The sequence below is a fragment of the Megalobrama amblycephala genome, linkage group LG15 (assembly GCF_018812025.1).
Source record: "Megalobrama amblycephala isolate DHTTF-2021 linkage group LG15, ASM1881202v1, whole genome shotgun sequence".
In the NCBI taxonomy this organism is placed as follows: Eukaryota; Metazoa; Chordata; class Actinopteri; order Cypriniformes; family Xenocyprididae; genus Megalobrama; species Megalobrama amblycephala.
In genome coordinates, this window is record NC_063058.1 from 20,306,645 (window position 1) to 20,325,948 (window position 19,304).

Here is a 19,304-nt window from a genome sequence, read left to right on the forward strand (position 1 = left end):
CATTGGCGCCCCCTATCTGATCTTCAAGTCGACTGTTAATGGCTTTTTTGTGGTTCTGTCAATATTGTTTGAAGAAATGGAAGTAAACCGCACTGAATAAAGTGTTTAAGAGATACTGTGGTGTTTTGTACTTTGTGTTGGATGTTTTAGCTTTTCAACCCTTACATAAGATGTCTGTTTTCTGTTTGTTCACATGGTAGGCCCACGAACCTGCATATTGGATGTGTGGCATCTCTGGAGCCAGGAGAAACTAAAATCAGCTGACTGATTTTAAATCGTAACTTTGGCCACTCCTAATAGTCCATAAACACTTACCCGAGCAATGGATTTAAATGCGCTACAAAACCGCGTTTAAAATGCATACAGCTCAGTTGAAAAACGTTTTCCTCTAGTGCTTTTAAATTGAATGAACGAAGCAAATTGTGTGTTTTTTTTTTTTTTTTTTTTTTTTTTTTTTTTTTTTTTTTTTTTATAAATATGAATTCAGTTCATTGGTAGGTATATTCCTAACGTGCACCACAAGATGCCTACGGTTTAGTCATTTGTAGGAGGCATGAGGGCTTTTTTTTTTTTTTTTCTTTGCCCAGTGCTGTTATCTTAAAGGGTTAGTTCACCCAAAAATGAAAATGCTGTCATTTATTACTCACCCTCATATTGTTCTACACCCATAAGGCCTTCATCTTCAGAACACAAATCAAGAGATTTTTGTTGAAATCCGATGGCTCAGTGAGGCCTGCATTCACAGCAATGACTAACTTTCAAGATCCATAAAGCTACTAAAAACACATTTAAATCCGTTCAGTGGTTCTACCTTTTATTATAAAGCAGCGAGAATACTTTTTTTTTGTGCGCCAAAACGGCTTTTCAACAATGTAGTGATGGCTGATTTCAAAACACTGCTTCGGAGCTTTACAAATCAAATCAGTGATTCAGATCTCCTATCAAACTGCTGAAATCACGTGACTTTGGCGCTCCAAATCACTGATTTGATTCGTAAAGCTCTGAAGCAGTGTTTTGAAATCGGCCATCACTACATTAAAGTCATTACTTTTTGTGCACCCAAAAAAAACTATTCTCGTCGCTTTATAATAAGATAGAACCACTGAACTCGCATGAACTGTTTTAAATGTTTTTAGTACCTTTTTATGGGTCCTGAGAGAGCAAGTACCATCAGGCCTCACTCAGTCATTGGATTTAATCAAATCTTAATTTGTGTTCTGAAGCTGAATGAAGGTCTATGGGTGTAGAACGATATGAGGGTGAGTAATGACATTATTTTCATTTTTGGGTGAACTAACCCCTTTGAGTCTGTATTTGAGTATGTGGGTCACAAGACTTGGTTCAAATTTTCTGTGCTCCTTTTTGTCTCCTGGTTTCCCCCTCCCATAAGGTGAGTGATAACATTTGAAAATGATTTTGGTCAATAAATTTAACCACTTAATAAGCTAAAATGGGATATCAAATATCCACCCTGTTGGGGACCGAAAGTCAGTTTTAAATACTGACAATTCTAATTTATGGGCGTTGTCCCCTTTTTTTTTTTTTTTTTTTTTGTGTATGCTCACTTTCTCACACATTTTATATTTTTTCAGGCTTTTTTTTTTTTTTTTTTTTTTTTCCTCAAGTGCCACATTGATACTCGAATACATCACTGAATAAGATAGATAGATAGATAGATAGATAGATAGATAATTGTTTTTGTTTTTTTTTAAATTGTAACTTTAAAAAAAAAAAAAATTCTAAATTGTTTCATATTTTCCTCAACGGAGTGGATGTATTGAGGTTGACCACATCATAATTGAAAGATAAAATTTGTAAAAATAGACAAAATAATAGAGGATCTCAATCGCTTTCCCAAGTTTTCCATCCAAAGGAGTGATGACTGCTTTATGATGTCACTAATGTTTCCAACTTTCATGAAAAGGGGAAAGTAGTCCAAAATAACAAGCAAAGAAAAGAAAAAATTATTATTGTTCAAATAAAAAAAACTATACTATATAGAGAGAATCATTACTGATACCCAACAATCTATAAAATTTTGAAAAAAAAAAAAAAATCATGTATAGTAAGTGTATTTGTCATGAAAATAAGGTATGCAAGTTTGGGGACATAGGAAAAATGGTGATATGGTGCTTTAAAATATCTACTTCAGTTAAAAAAAAAAAAAACTACTAATATTATGAAATTTGTCTTAAGATGCTGAAAATGATGCTGTACATGCTGTCATTTAGCACATTTTGAAACCTGTATCCCCCGAGATACATTGCCAGATTAGAAAAAAAAGGTTAATCCACAGTATTGACAATCTTTGAATTTTGAGTTTAAACATTGCTCAAATGTTAAAATTCACATGTTAAACTGATATATTTAGTTGACCACATCTTTGCATTTTCAACTATATTTTCTTGCAGGGTAGAACAGGTTTAACTCAAACACACCAAAACCTGCTAAAGGTTTTCAGATATATTTGGAAATGCCAGTCATGTGTGTTTGAGCAGGATTGGAGCTGAACTCTGCAGGACAGTGACCCTCAAGCCAGAGGCTGAAGATAAGACAGATCAGCAGTGTAAAAAGTTTAAATGCCTCAATTTTAGGACATTTATAGACATGTCATATTTTGAATATTTTTTGCATTACATAAAACAGAAATATTGATGACTTTTTATATGTATATATATATATATATATATATATATATATATATCTTAATAGGGCAACATAGCTCATAAAATCCAAAATATCAAATATATCCAATTCCTCTGAAAATGTTTTAAGTCTAGAGTTGATATAAAAAGTGACATAAAATACTTTTTTCTGATTATTTTCCACTCGGATATATATATGTGTGTGTTTATGTACATACCTAGGCCTATATAACCCCCCAACTGTCTGATCCCACTGAAGGCCATTGTGTAATTTGCCCCCTCTTCTCTGGTACTGTGCATGCATAACCAATAAACATCCATAATTTTGATTGTGACTATGAATCATTAATCTTTATATGTGACTTTAAAGCAGTCTTAAAACTTTTGTTCAGAACTGCTGTTCCAAAAGTGATAACGTGTAAAATGAGAAAGCAACAAAGGCCAAGTGAATATGGTAAGCTTTGTCCCAAGTGTGTGTGTTTATTTATATATATATATATATATATATATATATATATATATATATATATACACATATACATATACATTTATGCATTTATATATACATTTGTGCATTTAACCACATATAAGGGGGTTAAATGCACAAATGTTTCTTTTTGGGGAACCTGTTAGATAATCAGGGTTGTAAATTGTTAATCAACAGTTTCTGAAGGTTAAACATGTATCACAAAAAACAACTTGGCCCTATTTTGCAGCCAATTTGTGGAAAATGCCCAAACATAATTTAATCTATATTGTTTCTTTAAATTATAGTGAATGAAGTTATTTAACAAGTTTGAAAAAGTGTCCTTTTAGAGTCTGAAGCAGAATATGAAGTGTGGTAAATCAAACCAACTGCTCAGTTTTAAGTGGGTAAAATAATCGTGGTTATTTAAATTTTTACTTTTGTATTTGCAGTGATTTATTTGAACGAATACATTTTAAATAATTTTCAGTTCCCTCCATTTTTAAATAAATTTTCAGTCATCATTTTGAAATGATTTTCAGTTCCTCTGTGTGTGATTGTCATGTGTCCCTGCCTGCAGCAGCTCAGAGAGGAAGAGCGGAACCCGCTCCTCCAATACAGTCTACGAGTAAGACAGAGGAAATAACAGACCGAACGGGATTTTTGTAATAATCGACGTATCTCATTCATTTAAAAGGGCATGTTTACAGCAAGCACAACATTTCGCCTTTTTAACTCGAAAAAAAGATGCTCAATCAGGATTGATTCGCTGCCTCGGTCAAAGGAGCTGTCCACCATGAGGTGCTGATCGGCGGCCTGGCAGAACGATGGCGACGGGGAAGTGGCTTCTGTACACGGGTCTCTGTCTGTCTCTCGTCGCCTTGTGTTTCCTGACAATCGCAATCTCATCGGATCACTGGTACGAAACGGACGCGAGGAGATACAAGGAACGCTGTCGAACTTTCTCGAACCGCAGAAGCGATCCGGGTTTTATTTACATCCCCAACCACAGCCTTCCACTGCGAGCCAGCCGAGCGAACCTGGACCGATGGGAGAACCGACTGCTGCTAACTAGAAACCGGCGTCAGCTGTTCGCGATGAGCGCGGCGGATGAGTGCAGCAGGCGCTACAATTCAACCAATATGGGGCTGTGGAGCAAATGCTACAGGGTGGGATTTGACCCAGACATCGAAGAGCTCATTCAGAAAGGTAAAAACATCCACCTGAGCCTTATAGGAATATGTGTTGATGCAAAGGAGATGCTACAATAATGAGAACCTGGAAAATGGCATTTCAAGCTAGAAGACTCTCTTCTGGCTTGAAATGGCATTTTCCAGTCTCTCATTATTGTAGAATCTGCTTTGCAATGTATATAATCAGGCCTATGGATGCATCAGAGTAAAATGCCAATTCATTATAATCAGTTGCATAGGGCACCAAAAAAACTCGTTGGGTATGTTCTTCAATATTGAACATAATGAGCACTTCTGAACATCTTGGTATTACAGATTGTATTTATACATTCAGTTTTCTATGTATTGTAGTGGCTTAGATCAGTGATTCGTGATCTTGGTCCTGGAGTACCTGAGCAGTTCACATTTTGGATGTGTACCTCATTCAATACATAATATATTTCATCAGCTCATTAGTAGAGGCTTCAAGAACTGAACATGATGTGCTAGGGTACTCTGGGATCTGGATTGAGAACTACTAATTTAGTCCACATGAGCAATATCACTTGACCATCTGTGTAGTTTACGCATCTAAATGTGACACTTGTCCATATGCACAAGCAGGCTCAGCTCAACAGGGGACCTGGTCCACCTAATAACCACCATCCCAATTGTCCGGGCCCACTTTACATCTTGGAGTTTGAGTAGGGCATGTGTACAAGTTCTGATTATCATTCTGGGATCGGATGCTCATTATGAATTTTTTGTTTTTTTCCAGGAACTATAGAGCGTTGCTCCTTTATAAAGTACTATTACTCCTCATCCGCTGTGACGCGAAAGGATCTTTCCTACAACATCACCAAGACTATCCAGCAAGATGATTGGCATGCCCTGCGTAAGTGGGACTTGCTCTTTTCAGTCTGCATCAGTGTTGTCCCGGGCCCTCTTTGAAAGGGGTCCTCCCACTAAGGTCCTCTATATTACTAGTGTACTTACTGGGCCCTGGATAAAGGTGCGGTCACATTAGCGAAATTTAGAGAAGTATGCAGCAATGCTCACACAAAAGTCACTTTCAAACCAAGCAGCTTTCTTTTGGTAGGCACAGCAAATTTGCATTGAACATGAGGAAATCTGCACAAAATTCTTGATTGCAAGAATTCTGATTGGAATGAATTGTATTTCGCCCACAAAATTTTGCTGAGCAACAGTAAATGCGACCGTACTTTAAAGGTTGCCTACCCATAACAAATTTTGTTTTGGGCCCATGTAGCCACGTTTCCACATCAATTTGTCCCAGGAACTTTTTTCCCCCAGACCTACTGCTGTCTGCGTTTCCATCGTGGTCTAAAGTACCGTGAAGTTTAGGCAAATTATTCCAGTGACGTAGGACTGCACGCAACTTTCCAGTTCCCGCTGGATTTCGTCCTCCGCATATAAGCTTAATAAAACCTTAACCTCGTTGTCGGTCCATCGGTCTTATTTTTTAAACTCCATTGTTGATTCAAATAGCAAACAACTCTTTCTCTTGCACACACCAGACTTTTGGTTGAAATAAAATGCTGCGAAATGCTGTGTGAACTCAACCAATCAGCATGTTCAGCCCCTAAGTCCCACTCCCGAAAGTTTGTGAACTTTGAAAAAGTACTACCTCGTGAGCAGGGACTTTCTGAGGGGAAATTTTTACCCGGAACTTCATTTAGACCCTGGTCCCTGTGATCGAAACACATAGAGTACCACCACAAAGTCCCTGGGGAAAGTTCCTGCAGTGGAAACACGGCTTTTGATATAGTGGTAGAGTTTCAAGCAAGGGTATCCAGTCCTGCTCCTGGAATTGCCACCTTCCTGCCAAGTTCAGCTGGAACAAACTAACCAATGCCTTCAGAATTACTACAAATTTCTGCCAGGTGTGCTCGAGCAGGTTGGAGCTGAACTCTACAAGAAAGTAGTCATCCAGGAGCAGGGCACCCCCAGTAACTTGCTATTTTCATCTCCAGATTTGCGTCGGATGACAGCTGGCTTCATGGGCATGGCTCTATCCATCATTCTCTTTGGCTGGACCATTGGCGTTTTGGGCTGTTGCTGGCAGCAAGGCCTCATGCATTACGTTGCTGGTCTACTCTTCCTTATGGGAGGTACGTGAAATCCCTAAATGGCTCCTTTAGGGTTCTACCCCATTGACCAAACACCTACTAATTAGTATCATGTCCCACCACAGGTACCTTCTGCATCATCTCTCTGTGCACCTGTGTGGCCGGCATCAACTTCGAACTGTCTCGCTACCCACGTTATTTGTTCAGCCTCCCGGATGATATAAGCCATGGTTACGGCTGGTCCATGTTCAGTGCCTGGGGAGGGCTGGGATTGACCCTCATAGCAGGATTCTTCTGCACCCTGGCACCATCGATTCAGCCTCCTCCACCATCCCGTACCTCCTGTCCTAAGTCTCGCATGGAGAACGGAACGGTGTGCTAAAGCTTCACATGTTGTGACACTTGGTACATTAACATAAACTTGTTCATAGACTTTGTTATGGGTATTAAAAGCACGGAAGCTGTTGAAAGACATTTTGTTCTGGAAGGTGATAAGCCATGGCTGTTGGGACTTATAAAAGAAGGATCTATGAAAGCACATTTGTACAGTTGTATAAAAGCTTTCATCATGACATGAGTTCAGCATGTCCTTGGTGTTTGTCTTTGTGTTCAGTAGATCGTGTTTGAATTTCGAGACAAACTCACCGTTTCAAAGATCTTTCCAATGTATGATTTACCATGAATTTCATTATGTGCTGTAATTGTTTTCAATGTCAATAATTTCTTCATTGGACAATAAAATGCCTCATGTAAGAAAACAATCCTACTGTTTCTACTCAAGTTACACAACATCAGAAAAAAAGGAGAATCAAGCAAGAGGCACGGAATACTCAATTTTATTTAAGATTTTCATTGTTCCAGACCAGCAGAAAATGGGTCAGTTCTTCTCTTTTAGCGCTTTATTTTGTATTAAATGATTTCAGCAGCATGTTAAACCCAAATGTTGGACTACATTGATTTTTTTCCTGAAAGAATGAGTGATTGCATTTGATAAATACTGTTTAGTATGGCCACACAGATGAGAAAGAAAAGAGAGTAGAAATCATTTGAAGGCCTTGGAATGGGGGCATGTTAGTGTGTGCCTGTCTTTACGCTTTCAACACTCGTATTCTCTGCAATCATGCCTTGACATGTCTCCCTTTTATTACCATCACCATCCTTCCCAAGGTTCCAGACTCGATTCCTGATTCATACCTTGTATGAATGGCTTATTCTATAGGCAAGCCAATAAACACTTCCACAGCTGTCTTGCTCACCTTACTTCTTGGGAATGAAGGTACTGCAGACATCCTGTAGCAGCATGTCAGGTCTCACATCACCATCCTTGCCCAAAGATGCTTTAGACAAACGCCCTGAATACAAAATGGTTTCCTCCCTAAGATATAGTAGGTACCACTGTCATTAATTAACTCCCTTCCAAGGAGGACCAGGGTCTTGACTCTACAAATGCCCTCAAAAATCTTACCTGTGGCTCCGTAAAAATTAAGCGTGTAAGAAGTAGAGAGCATTACATAGACTTGTCTTAAAATAATCCGCTTCCGTTTCCTTTGAGTGGTGGTGAGACCTAACATACGGGAAGTGTAAAGATTCACAGTATTAAATTGCAGTCTGTACCTTGGATGAAGGAGTGAGGCCAATTAGACATGTTATTCGTTTAAGCGCATTCCGTTTAGCCGTTATTAGTCACATGTACACATCAGTGCTCATGGTTTTCTCTACACATTTCAATGTCGGACTCTTTTTTTCCCCCCCAGAATCATATGTGAAGGTGTGTGTATATGTGTTAAGACCCTCAGTGTCTGTCTGAATCTCCCAGGCACCTTCATTAAAATCATTACCCTGCACTGATGGTGCTCATACTACAGAGATGTACGTGTGCCTTCAAAAAAAGTGACAACAGACAAACAAATCCAGATGGGAAAGGGATGGAGAGGGAAATGGTAGAAAGACAAGAGCTTATGTTACGTTATTAATGGAAGGGGTATATTTGCAGTTTCATGTTTGTAATGCAGTTAAATCAAGGGTTGTCTTTAGTGACGGTCAATACCGGCACTCTGTAGGATGTCTGTGGCCGTCTGCGCTGGGGGTCTGAAGGCTGTCTGAAAGCCTGGAGGTGGGGAGTGGAACTGACTTGGGGTGAGTGTGGGTGGGGGGAGGTAAGGGGCCCAGGCGGCTCTGTGTAAGGAGAGGTGGGCCGCCGCGTCCAGGAGGCCGGTGTGTGGGGGCTGTGGGAGTGCGCTGGAGCTGGGGGGTCCGTCCATCTCTGTGAGCGCCTGCAGTGACTTGAGCCAGTGTGGCGGATTGTCATCCTGGAGACAGTCCAAACTGTTGCCTGTGGATGCTGGGATACCTGGAGTTTTGAAAATGGACACCAATGAGCACTATTACCAGTGAAGGTTTTAACCGTAACCAGTCAGAGAGTTTATAAAACACAAACCGCACCTGTGATGATGGCGGGGTCCATCCAACTGGCTGCACTGTCCCAGCTGAGGCCGTGCGAAACTCCGGCTGAGCCTACCGGCACCCCGATGTGATTCACACTGGAAGTAGAGGAAGAGGAGGAGGAAGAGGTAGAGTTCGGGAGGCCTCCAAAGTTGATGTTGATATTTGGTAGGAGTGCTCGCAGTCCGTCCTGCCACTCTTTCACATTTATGCTTTCCACAGAGCCATTGTTTTCTGAAAGAGAAGAAATGAATGAACACAATGTCTACACTAGGGGTGTTTGAAATTAATCATTTCTACGATGCATCACGACGTGGACGTGGACGAGGACGATTCTGCATTGATGTGTTCCATACGCACTTTTCATGGTAGCGTAAAATGGTGGAGGGAGGCGAAACACAAAAGCGAGTAATAAAAAAAAAATGCACCCACTATTTTAACATTTACAGCATGCAAGTGTGTGTGAAAGCGCACGAGTGTGTGTGTGTGTGCGCGAGTGTGTGTGAGCGTTATTGTAACTTAAGTAGGGCTACAAAACATCAAAAACATCCTCTTTAGCACCTTTAAGTTTTAGTAAATTTGTTATGTGATTTTAATAATAATTTATTTGTTTCAATTTTAGTAATTTTAGTTATTAGCCGATATTAAGTTAGATCTGCTTTATTAAAAAAAAAGAAAAAAAAGTGACAATTAAAATGCAACAAAATACAACATTAAACATACTGGGAATGAGTTCAACAACTTGTTTCTATTTGGATCAGTGGGGTACATCTGTAGTACTCTGCTTAGACCAGGTGTTTTAAAATACACAGGTGATTCACAAAAAAACTGGAGCACACAAGACAGATGCATCCTCTAACCTGATATAGGAATCCCCCCAAGGCCGGTGCTGTGGTGCTGGGCCGGCATACTCAGGTCTAAGAAATGGCTGTGCGCGGCTGCTGCGGTGGCCGTGTGGTTCAAGTGTGTGAGGTTATTGCGGGTAGGGAGGCCCATCCAGGGGTGGCGTGCGGCCATGTGTTGGGGAAGGCTGAAGGAGTTATAGAGGCCTCTGTGCTGGATGTGAGGAAGGCGCTGTTGGCCGTTAGGGAGGCTGGTCTGATGGGAAGAGGGGTTGGGAGAGAGGGGGGAATGCTCCTGGACTGACAGCTCTTTCTCTATGAGGTCGGCCAGAGCCTTCCGTGTGACGTCAAATGGGTCAAAGCCAAGGTCATCGTCCTGCTGCTGCTGCTTGGCTGAAGAGCCAAAACCAAACGCCGCCTGCCAATCGGTGGAGGAGGACACGGGGATAGTGTCTGCAACAAGGAAGAGAGATTGGTGGGTTTACCCCATTGGAAATCTTATTGTACCGAAATCCTACTACATCGCATTCGCTGCACACGCCTACCTGAGGTGAAAAGGCTCTGTGGTTCTGGAGTCATGGGCCAGTCGGAGGCTCCCTGTGGTGAACTGGAGAAGGAGGGCAGGCTGCTGGGGATGGGGTTGGGATGTCTGAAATTGCTGTTGTCTGAGAAAAGAGACTGAGACTCCGCTGCCGCCCCCTCGAAGGGTGAGCGTGCTGCGAGTTCAGCCACGCTGATGGGCACAACGAGGCTGGGTTTAGTAAGGCCAGGTGGAGGAGATGGGGAATCGCTACTGGATGTCTGCCAAACCAAATACGGACAGCTGAATTAGAAAACAAAACATGATAACTATTCTCAGTTATTCCATTTTTTTAAGCACTTACCTGTGATATATTTTCCCCGTTTCCTATACTTATGGGTTCTGATGGTTTGTCAATTGGACTGAAATGAAAGCACAGTGTAATAAGCAATCACCAAAACACTTATACACCCACAAAGGAAGAAAATAAGTGCCGTCATTTATGATGAGTCAATGGATATTGTTATCTATCAACACTACTGGCTAGGCTTCTGCAATACAGTACCTGGTAGGCTCTAAGGCTGATGGGAAGGGTGGGAGGCCTGTGTTCTGCTCTGTTCCCTGTTCAGGGTCTGGGTCATCTGGAGTCATGTGGTCCGAGTCTGTTAGGCAGTCTAAAAGAGGAGGGGACTTGCGATGCTCTGTGGTTAAACCGTTAACCATTTTCCCATAGCTCTGTAATGTGGGCCACCCTTCTTTATTGGTGCTATTTGGTCTGGGAATAAAATAAAGCCAAATTAAAAAGGGGAACCACACTTTTCAAAGAAAAGAGAAACGTATTAATCATATATGTGACCCTGGACCACAAAACAAGTCTTAAGTCACATGGGTATATTTGTAGCAATAGCCAACAATACATTGTATGAGTCAAAATCATCGATTTTTCTTTAATGCCAAAAATCATTAGGATATTAAGGTAAAGATCATGTTCCATGAAGATATTTTGTAAAATATCACAATTTTTTTTTTTTTTTGTGAGTGGATATGCATTGCTAAGGATTTCATCTGGACAACTTTAAAGCCAATTTTCTCAATATTTAGATTTTTTTGCACCCTCAGATTCCAGATTTTCAAAAAGTTGTATCTGAACTCGTACAAATACTGTCCTATATTAACAAACCATACACCAATGGAAAGCTTATTTATTCAGATGTATAAATCTCAATTTCAAAAAAATGAGTCCTGAATTATATACACTACCATTCAAAAGTTTGGGGTCAGGAAAATTTTAAATAAATACTTTTAGTTAGCAAAGACGCATTAAACTGATCAAAAGTGACAGTAAAAAGACATTTATAATATTACAAAAAAATGTATTTCAATAAATACTGTAATTTTGAAAATTGTATTCATTAAAAATCCTGAACAAATGTATCACAGGATCCACAAAATATTAAGCAACACAATGTTTCTTGAGCAGCAAATCAGCATATTAGAATGATTTCTGTTGTTTCACGTGAGATGTGACACTGAATAATGTAATATAATTTTTTACAATATTGCTGTTTTTAACTGTATTTTTGATCAAATAAGCACAGACTTGGTGAACATAAGAGAATTCTTTCAAAAACATAAAAAAAAATCATACCAGCCACAAACCTTTAAACAGTAGTATATACATTTTCTTTTTATATATTTTAATATAATTAATCACCATATTATTTAATTCAAATATTCATTTCATTATCATATAATTACGTACTGAATATATTGCAAAAATAAGGCACACTTTCATTGCCAATTAAAAATCTGGATATGGTTATCTTACTGTTTGATTGCAGCAATGAAATTAAAGAGATTAAAAACAACACCTCTGAGTGGAGTTAGGTTTGCTCTTCGACTTCTCCCCACACGTTGAGGTTTGTAAAAAGTTAGGGTTCGCTTTGTAAAGGTCTTGGAGTAATTTTTGTTCATACTCTTGATGTTTCCCAGCCTAAAAACAAAATTTACACATACAGAGAGAGAGCAAAAGTCATTTTCTAAATGTAATTTAATTGATGTATTGACTGAACTGATTGATCTGCAGTGAATCAGCATAATCGCTCACCTGCATTTCTTCTTTTGTAAAACTAGCCGCTTCATCCCCCAGTTCATGTAAATACATGCAGTCTGGTTTGGGACACTGCATGCTTTTAAGAAAATAACTGCAGTACTTTGTTGTACCTAAAGAAGCCTGGAGACAAAACAGCAACAGACATAACTACTTTAATAACTTTAAAATGATAGATGAAGACAATACATATTTTTCATAAATATAATATGCTTGACAGCATTTCTGGAAATGCATTTGAAAACAATAAACTTTAAGTGTCATGACACTTCTAAGGGACGTCCGAATCATATTTGTTAAAAGGACTGTGCTGTGATGGATTATCACTTACCTTGAGTGTTCTACCATCCACTATGACATTGTTTACGCACTGTATTGCTCTGAGGGCGTCCTCTGAACGAATGTAAGTTACATAGGCACTGGCACTAGGACCCTGTGGAGTGAAAGGTCAAAATATAAGCGTGATTTCTTTATTCTACTGTTTTGCTGTAGCCTTAAAGGGATAGTTCACCCAAAAATAAAATTTCTAACATCATTTACTCATCCTCATGCCTCATTTTGTTTATTTTTAAAACACAGTCCATTCTTCGGCTGAAGCCAATGACTTCCATAGTATGGAAAATAATACTATTGCTATCATTACCCACATTCTTCAAAATATCATCATCTGTGTTCATACAGAAATTCATACAGGTTTAAAAACAACTGAAGAATCAAGTTTGTCCTACCTGTGAACCTGCATATGATGTGCTGTTATTGATGACCACTTTATGAATTTTGCCGAACTTCCCGAAATATTCTGGGCGCTTTAGAACCTAAGAAATGATCAAAGTGACGGTGATTCCTTCAAGTGAATTATAGCATGAACGACAAAATCGATGCTATGCTGAATTCTGCCCACTTTTCACACAGTCAAACTACTGTAAAAGGACTCTGAGGGAGGAAATTTCCTATTGTTCAGCAAAATGTAAACGGTTCCCTGATGAAAAAAGCGCTATTTTTGTGCCATTCTCATTTACCTCCCACAGGAAGTGATATATTTCTCACTGATGTGATATGGGCACAGGTTGATCTGCTCTTCTTTACATGAACAGTGATTTAGATACATGTATCGTTCAAAAGAATTTTTAAAACAAATTACTACTTTTATTGATTAAGATTGTACATTACTGTTCAAAAGTTTTGATTTTTCTTTTTTTTTTTAAAGAATTAATACTTTTATTCAGGAGGGATGCATTAAATTGATAAAAAAAATGACAGCAAAGACATGTATATATATATATTAAAAAAAAAAAAAAAAAAAAAAAGTGTACCATGGTTTCCACAAACATTAACTATTTTTAACATAGATAGTAATAAGAAATGTTTCTTGAGCAGCAAATCATTATCTTAGAATGATTTCTGAAGGATCATGTGACACTGAAGACTGGAGTAATGATTCTGAAAATTCAGCTTTACCAAAGGAATAAATTACATTTTAAAACATTAAAATAGAAAACAGTTTTTCTAAACTGTAATAATATTCCACAATATTACAGCCTTTACTGTATTTTTGATTAAATAAATATCTAGTAATTTGTCTATTCAAATAGTCTAGTCTAAAAAAAATGCAATAAACAGGATAAATTGTAATAAAATGAAAATGAATTATTTAAAAAAATATGAATGTTTATAATTCAATAGATCCAAATTAAAACTGAAAACAGTTATTATATAATAAGAACTAGTGTTGTCAAAAGTACTGACTTCGATACCAAGTTGGTACTGAAATTTTAAAAATGTGACGCTTTGAGGGCTGTTGAGCGGATTCATAATCACCTCTGATTGGCCACTGTGTTCACATGCTCAACAGGTATGTCTGTTCAACGCACGGGAGTGTTTGAAAGAATATATACTTATAGATACCTACTTTCAAACGCTTCCGTGTGTATCTGTGTAAGCGCTCGGTCAATTGATATCTATTTACAACATGTTTTTGAAGCATTGATCATTGTAGCCAATCACAGACATATCTGATGAGTGCATGAGCGTAATGACCAATCAGAGGCGTTTACGAATCCGAACACAAAGCGTCACATTTGTAAAATTTCAGTACCGAAGTCGGTACTTTTGACAACACTAATAAGAACAACAAAAAAAGATCAATCACCTCTGCGTCCGCGAGTCTTTGAGAAAGTCCCACCACGAAGACGAGGTTCCGCTGCACCACACGGACGCTGGCCAGGTGTTTGCGGTTCTCCGTCACCTTTTGCTTCTTTTCATTCTGCTTCTGCTTCTTCTCGTTCTTTATCCTCTGGATCTCCTCTTGTGACAGCGGCTTGTACACTGCCGGATCCTCCGGGTAAGGCTGCGGAACACACACAGAGCCTGTTACCTCGCTTGAACCCGTATCCTGAGAGGGCTATCATGCTCAAAGAACTCTGCAAATAGGTCAATTTTTCAGGCTGACACCACCACAGCGAACGAGATGAGCTACATCGCATTTACACTTGGGAAGTGCGGTTTGCCAAGAAAGTGGTGCAACACGCTTTATCCACAAATGCATAACCAGGCTTGAGAACAGTAAGGCCGGTTAATCAGACAATATTTCGCCACTGCGCTTGCAGATAACTTTTTTTTTTTTTAGAATCAACAATATAGTCATGGCAACTTCTCGTTTAAATACACATCAACCATCCAGTTCTCTAGATAAGTGGTTTTGATTTTAAACTGATTTTGCTTCAGATACCAGATTGTATATTGGGCAACAAGTGGCAATTAAAGGGATAGTTCAAAAAATATATATACTTTAATGAGTCAATACATCAATCCTTCTTTCAAAGCTAGTTTTTGTCTTACCATGATTCACTATGGTTATATGTGTTTATATTTCAGACTCGGCGGGATGGTTTTCACGTAAAATTGCGTACATACGTCACTCGCCTGTGTGTGTCTCGTCATATTCGTAAATAGAGAATACTTTCTCCGGCTACTTTGACACATGTTTGGTGTGGGAGTGACATAGGTTAGTTGTCACAATGACTGAAAAAGGTTGACATGGAGCAGCTAAATCTCGAACCTCCAGGGAATCACCCTTTTATGCTGAATAGGAGAGTCTGCTGGCAAAAAGAAAACACGACAGAGCTTGTAATTCGGAGATGGCGAGAACTGAGGGATCTGAAATGTAAAAGCGACACGAAGATGGTGTTTTTATTAGGTATTTTATTGAACAGATAAATTTCCATAAATATGTGCCATATTATTGTAAAGCATTATTGTGTAGGGTCATTTCATTATGGTTGTTGTAGCGCTGTGCTGGAATTTATTTTCAAGGAAGAACTGTGTCTATTAATGGGTAAACTACAGTAACGTCTTCGGCTACTCAGCTTGAGATCCTTTCCATCTTAATAATCTAGTAATAGCTAATAATTAATTCAGTACTTAAAATTACTAATTTAATAAAAATGAAAAAACTTAAATAGTCTTGAATTAAGTGTTTAAATTCATATTCTTGGGAGTAGTGTTGTCAAAAGTACCAACTTCGGTACCTATTCGGTACTGAAATGTAAAAAATGTGATGCTTTGAGCGCTGTTGAGTGGATTCGTAAACATCTCTGATAGGCCGTTGTTTTCATGGCTCATCGGATATGTCTGTGATAGGCTTCAATGATCAACGCTGTAAAAACATTGTAAATAGTCATCAATTAATCTCTTCACTAAGCGCTTACACAGATACACACGGGAGCATTTGAAAGCAGGCGTCTATCGCGGATCGGTCCACTGTTAGACACCTGCTTTCAATCGCTCGCGCTCAAATTCAAACACTTCCGTATGCTTTCAAATGCTCCCACACGTTGATCATTGTAGCCAATCACAGGCATATCCGATGAGCGCGTCAACACAACGGCCGATCAGAGATGTTTACGAATCCGCTCAACGCGTCACGTTTTTAAAATTTCAGTACCGATAGGTACCGAAGTCGGTACTTTTGACAACACTACTTGGGCGTCAAATATTCATGTCACATTGTGGTTGGCACAAACCATGTTGTGTTTTCTTTAATCATGCATAGATTTGTAACGGATGATGCATTCAACAAAAATGTTAAGTAATTTTTCATCCATTAAAAAAATGTTTATAAGCATTTTTATTTTGCTATACAACCAGGCTGCACAATTAATCGAACTTCTAATCGTGATTACAATTAAACTGGCGTCGCGTCAGTTAAGACTTTTCCGTAAGTTCAATAGGGAAGGTGTAGGATGTAGCGTAAGCGTTTTGAACTGCGAGAGGCGTTACACTTTCTTCATAAGTTGAATACAGAAGGCAGTCTGGTGGAAGCTAGATATTTTACTTAATAACTTGTTAAATATGGATATTCTTCTTATACAGACGCATCGCTTCGCTTCAGAAGGCCTTTATTAACCCCCTGGAGCCATGTGGAGTATGTTTATGATGGATGGATGTGCTTTCTTGAGCTTCATACTCATTGGTATCGCTACCTGCCATTATAACGCTTGGATGTGTCAGGATATTTATTGATATATCTCTGATTGTGTTCATCAGACATAGTAGAACGGCTTGAGGGTGAGTAAAGCTTCATTTGAAAGTGAACTAATCCTTTAAGATGTGTTTTTTTCTTTCTACAGATTATCTTAAAGGTTTTTTTCCAATGCCACTGTTTTAATTTTAGTTTTAGTATAACACCATGCATATTTTTACTTTTTCCTATATAAATAAGAAACCAAACCAATGTATAGTTGACCTTTGAGGCTTAATGCTATAGAAAAGCAATAAAAGTTTTTCAGGAAGAGTGTTTTCAGCTTAAAAATATGGCATGAAGTTGCTTCAAACAATGGTATACAGCTATTCAAAACATCACTCAATGTAAATTGTGATAATTGTAATTAATAATCGCAATTACAATTTCAAAGGAATAATTGACAATTATGATTTTGCCTAATACAAACCATCCACAATTATATAGGTTATTAGTTGTGTTTCATTACTTGCATTTAACTCTGTTTTCTCCTGACCTAACAGTTGAGAACCACTGTTTTAGCCATATAGGTATTGACTGCTATTTGAGAAAGCGAAGATCAAGAATGTCATATATACAAGTGTAATAGTGACCCAATAACCTGCAAACATGCTGACTTAATACTGAGTGAAGTTGGTATTAGAATGCGTCTCGCAAATTAGAAATATAACAACAAGTCTATCACAATCATCAGAAGCTTTCAAGTAGCGTCTTACCTTTCTGCAAGCAGGGCAGAGGCCGTTCTCGTCTGTGCGGATACGGTGCCAGCAGAAACGGCAGATCTGGTAGCCGCAGGTGCAGGGGAAGAAGTTGACATCGTCAATCTCCAGCGGTTCCATGCACAGTGGGCACTCCATGGGGTCTTCCTTCAGCTCTGGACTACGGGACATCCTATTGCACGGCAAGATCAGGAGAGTCTGTTGGCAGGTCGGCCGAGGGGCTGATGGAAAATCACAGCAAGTAGTTTGAGATGAAGTGAGATTTGATTTAAACATGGCAGCCTGGATGATGACAATACTTTACTCCATTACATAAATGCTCTTGTTAAACATTCAAATTGAAAAATGACATACAGTTAGCTCAAAACTATTGTTAATAGCCATGACAAATTAATATAGTCAGCTGTCAAGGGCTTAAAGCAGTTCAAAACATCAAGCTACCACAAAGCCTTTTCATGTTACTCTCATTGCAGTCAATTGGCCCAGTTGTCTATAAACATGCTGATGTATTGGGATTGAAGAATAGGATCACTGGGTCACATTAGAGATGAATGTATGGCAGGTATTCAAAGTCCATGCACAGATTAAAAAAAATAAAACAAAAAATAAATAAATAATAAATTACATTATATCCACTTCGTTTTTACACAGAATACTGAACCAATGTTATATTCAGAACAAAACACTATATCTAAATGAATTGCAAATCACAACCTGCGATTCAGTCTCTTTTGTCCAACACTGACATTGTACGCATTTTTAAACGACGTAGCTAATACTCACAAAAATATCAATTCTAAACGCAAATTATTATTTATTTTCAGCGAAAACATATATAAAAGATTCCCACTTAAATCTCTCAAATCATTCCAGATCAAAACACTGTTTAGATTCATAGACCTCCGTTGTTTCTGCTTCAAAATGACAATAATTAAACAAACAACACATTCAATACTTATTTTAATATCTATGAATCTTTATTAAAGTCACAATTATTGATATCTCACATCGTATATGTGTAGCGGCGCGTCAGTCGCTGTGAAAGCCGGTCAGGTGTCTCCACAGCTGGGACAGACTTCAACTGACGTGCGGCACATAACACAACGCCTAAAACATCGATTTCACTCTTCTACAACCAATAACACACAAACTTAAAAGCACGCATATCTTGAGCTGCTTGTAAAAGAGTAAAACGACTTTCCTCGCATATATTTTTGTCGACAACGAGTGTTTTCTGAACGTTTCTATTTTGCGGCCTACACAGAGCTAAAGCCTGAGACTCTCCTACTGATCGGCCCGGCGACTAGAGGAGGAACTGCCGCCTGTACACCTTTAACTTCACCCTTCACTTAAACTCAAAGTTTTATGCTTTAACCATGGGGTTAGTCTGCTTCAACACACATATGCAAACCTAATACCGCTGAGGTAATTATATTAGGGTGCATTGATAGCGATTAAAGCAGTTGTTTTGTAGGGTACTCACTTCAACTAGCTGGTCCTGTATTGCAGGGATTCCACTCCAAGGGATATTGACTCTAGTTTAGGCGGGGGTTTCTGCCTTTCAACTGATCAGATGTGCCTATCTGATAGTTTGGAATGAGCACTACTCCACAGCTCAGATGTTCAGTATTGATTAAATGTTTCCTACTCAGTTTGACTGTTTATTTAGGTAGCAGATTCTTTACCACCATCTTACACTGAAATGAGGAGGGAATACAGTAACCAGTCACCTCTCATTGAGTTTGCGCAAGCTGCGATGCACAATGCATTGTGGGAGAT

The 19,304-nt window shown here is 38.7% G+C and overlaps 2 protein-coding genes across 2 annotated transcripts; one reads left to right on the top strand and one right to left on the bottom strand.

The window, feature by feature from the left end:
• Nucleotides 1-997: 997 nt before the first annotated feature.
• Nucleotides 998-7,131, top strand: tmem178ba (transmembrane protein 178Ba). Its single transcript, XM_048157816.1, has 5 exons — nt 998-3,099; nt 3,692-4,320; nt 5,062-5,178; nt 6,278-6,415; nt 6,499-7,131. The coding sequence occupies exons 2-5, from the start codon at nt 3,939-3,941 to the stop codon at nt 6,753-6,755; spliced, it is 894 nt and encodes a 297-aa protein (XP_048013773.1). The 5' UTR covers nt 998-3,099; nt 3,692-3,938; the 3' UTR covers nt 6,756-7,131.
• Nucleotides 7,132-7,193: 62 nt separating this feature from the next.
• On the bottom strand, nt 7,194-19,274 carry cnot4a (CCR4-NOT transcription complex, subunit 4a). The gene is made up of 13 exons (XM_048157814.1): nt 19,009-19,274; nt 17,523-17,746; nt 14,437-14,634; nt 13,016-13,102; nt 12,619-12,720; nt 12,285-12,410; nt 12,049-12,170; nt 10,743-10,952; nt 10,542-10,599; nt 10,203-10,458; nt 9,676-10,110; nt 8,816-9,049; nt 7,194-8,723 (listed from the first exon to the last, which is right to left on the bottom strand). Exons 2-13 carry the CDS (start codon nt 17,694-17,696, stop codon nt 8,404-8,406), a joined length of 2,322 nt encoding a protein of 773 aa, XP_048013771.1. The 5' UTR covers nt 17,697-17,746; nt 19,009-19,274; the 3' UTR covers nt 7,194-8,403.
• Nucleotides 19,275-19,304: the final 30 nt, after the last annotated feature.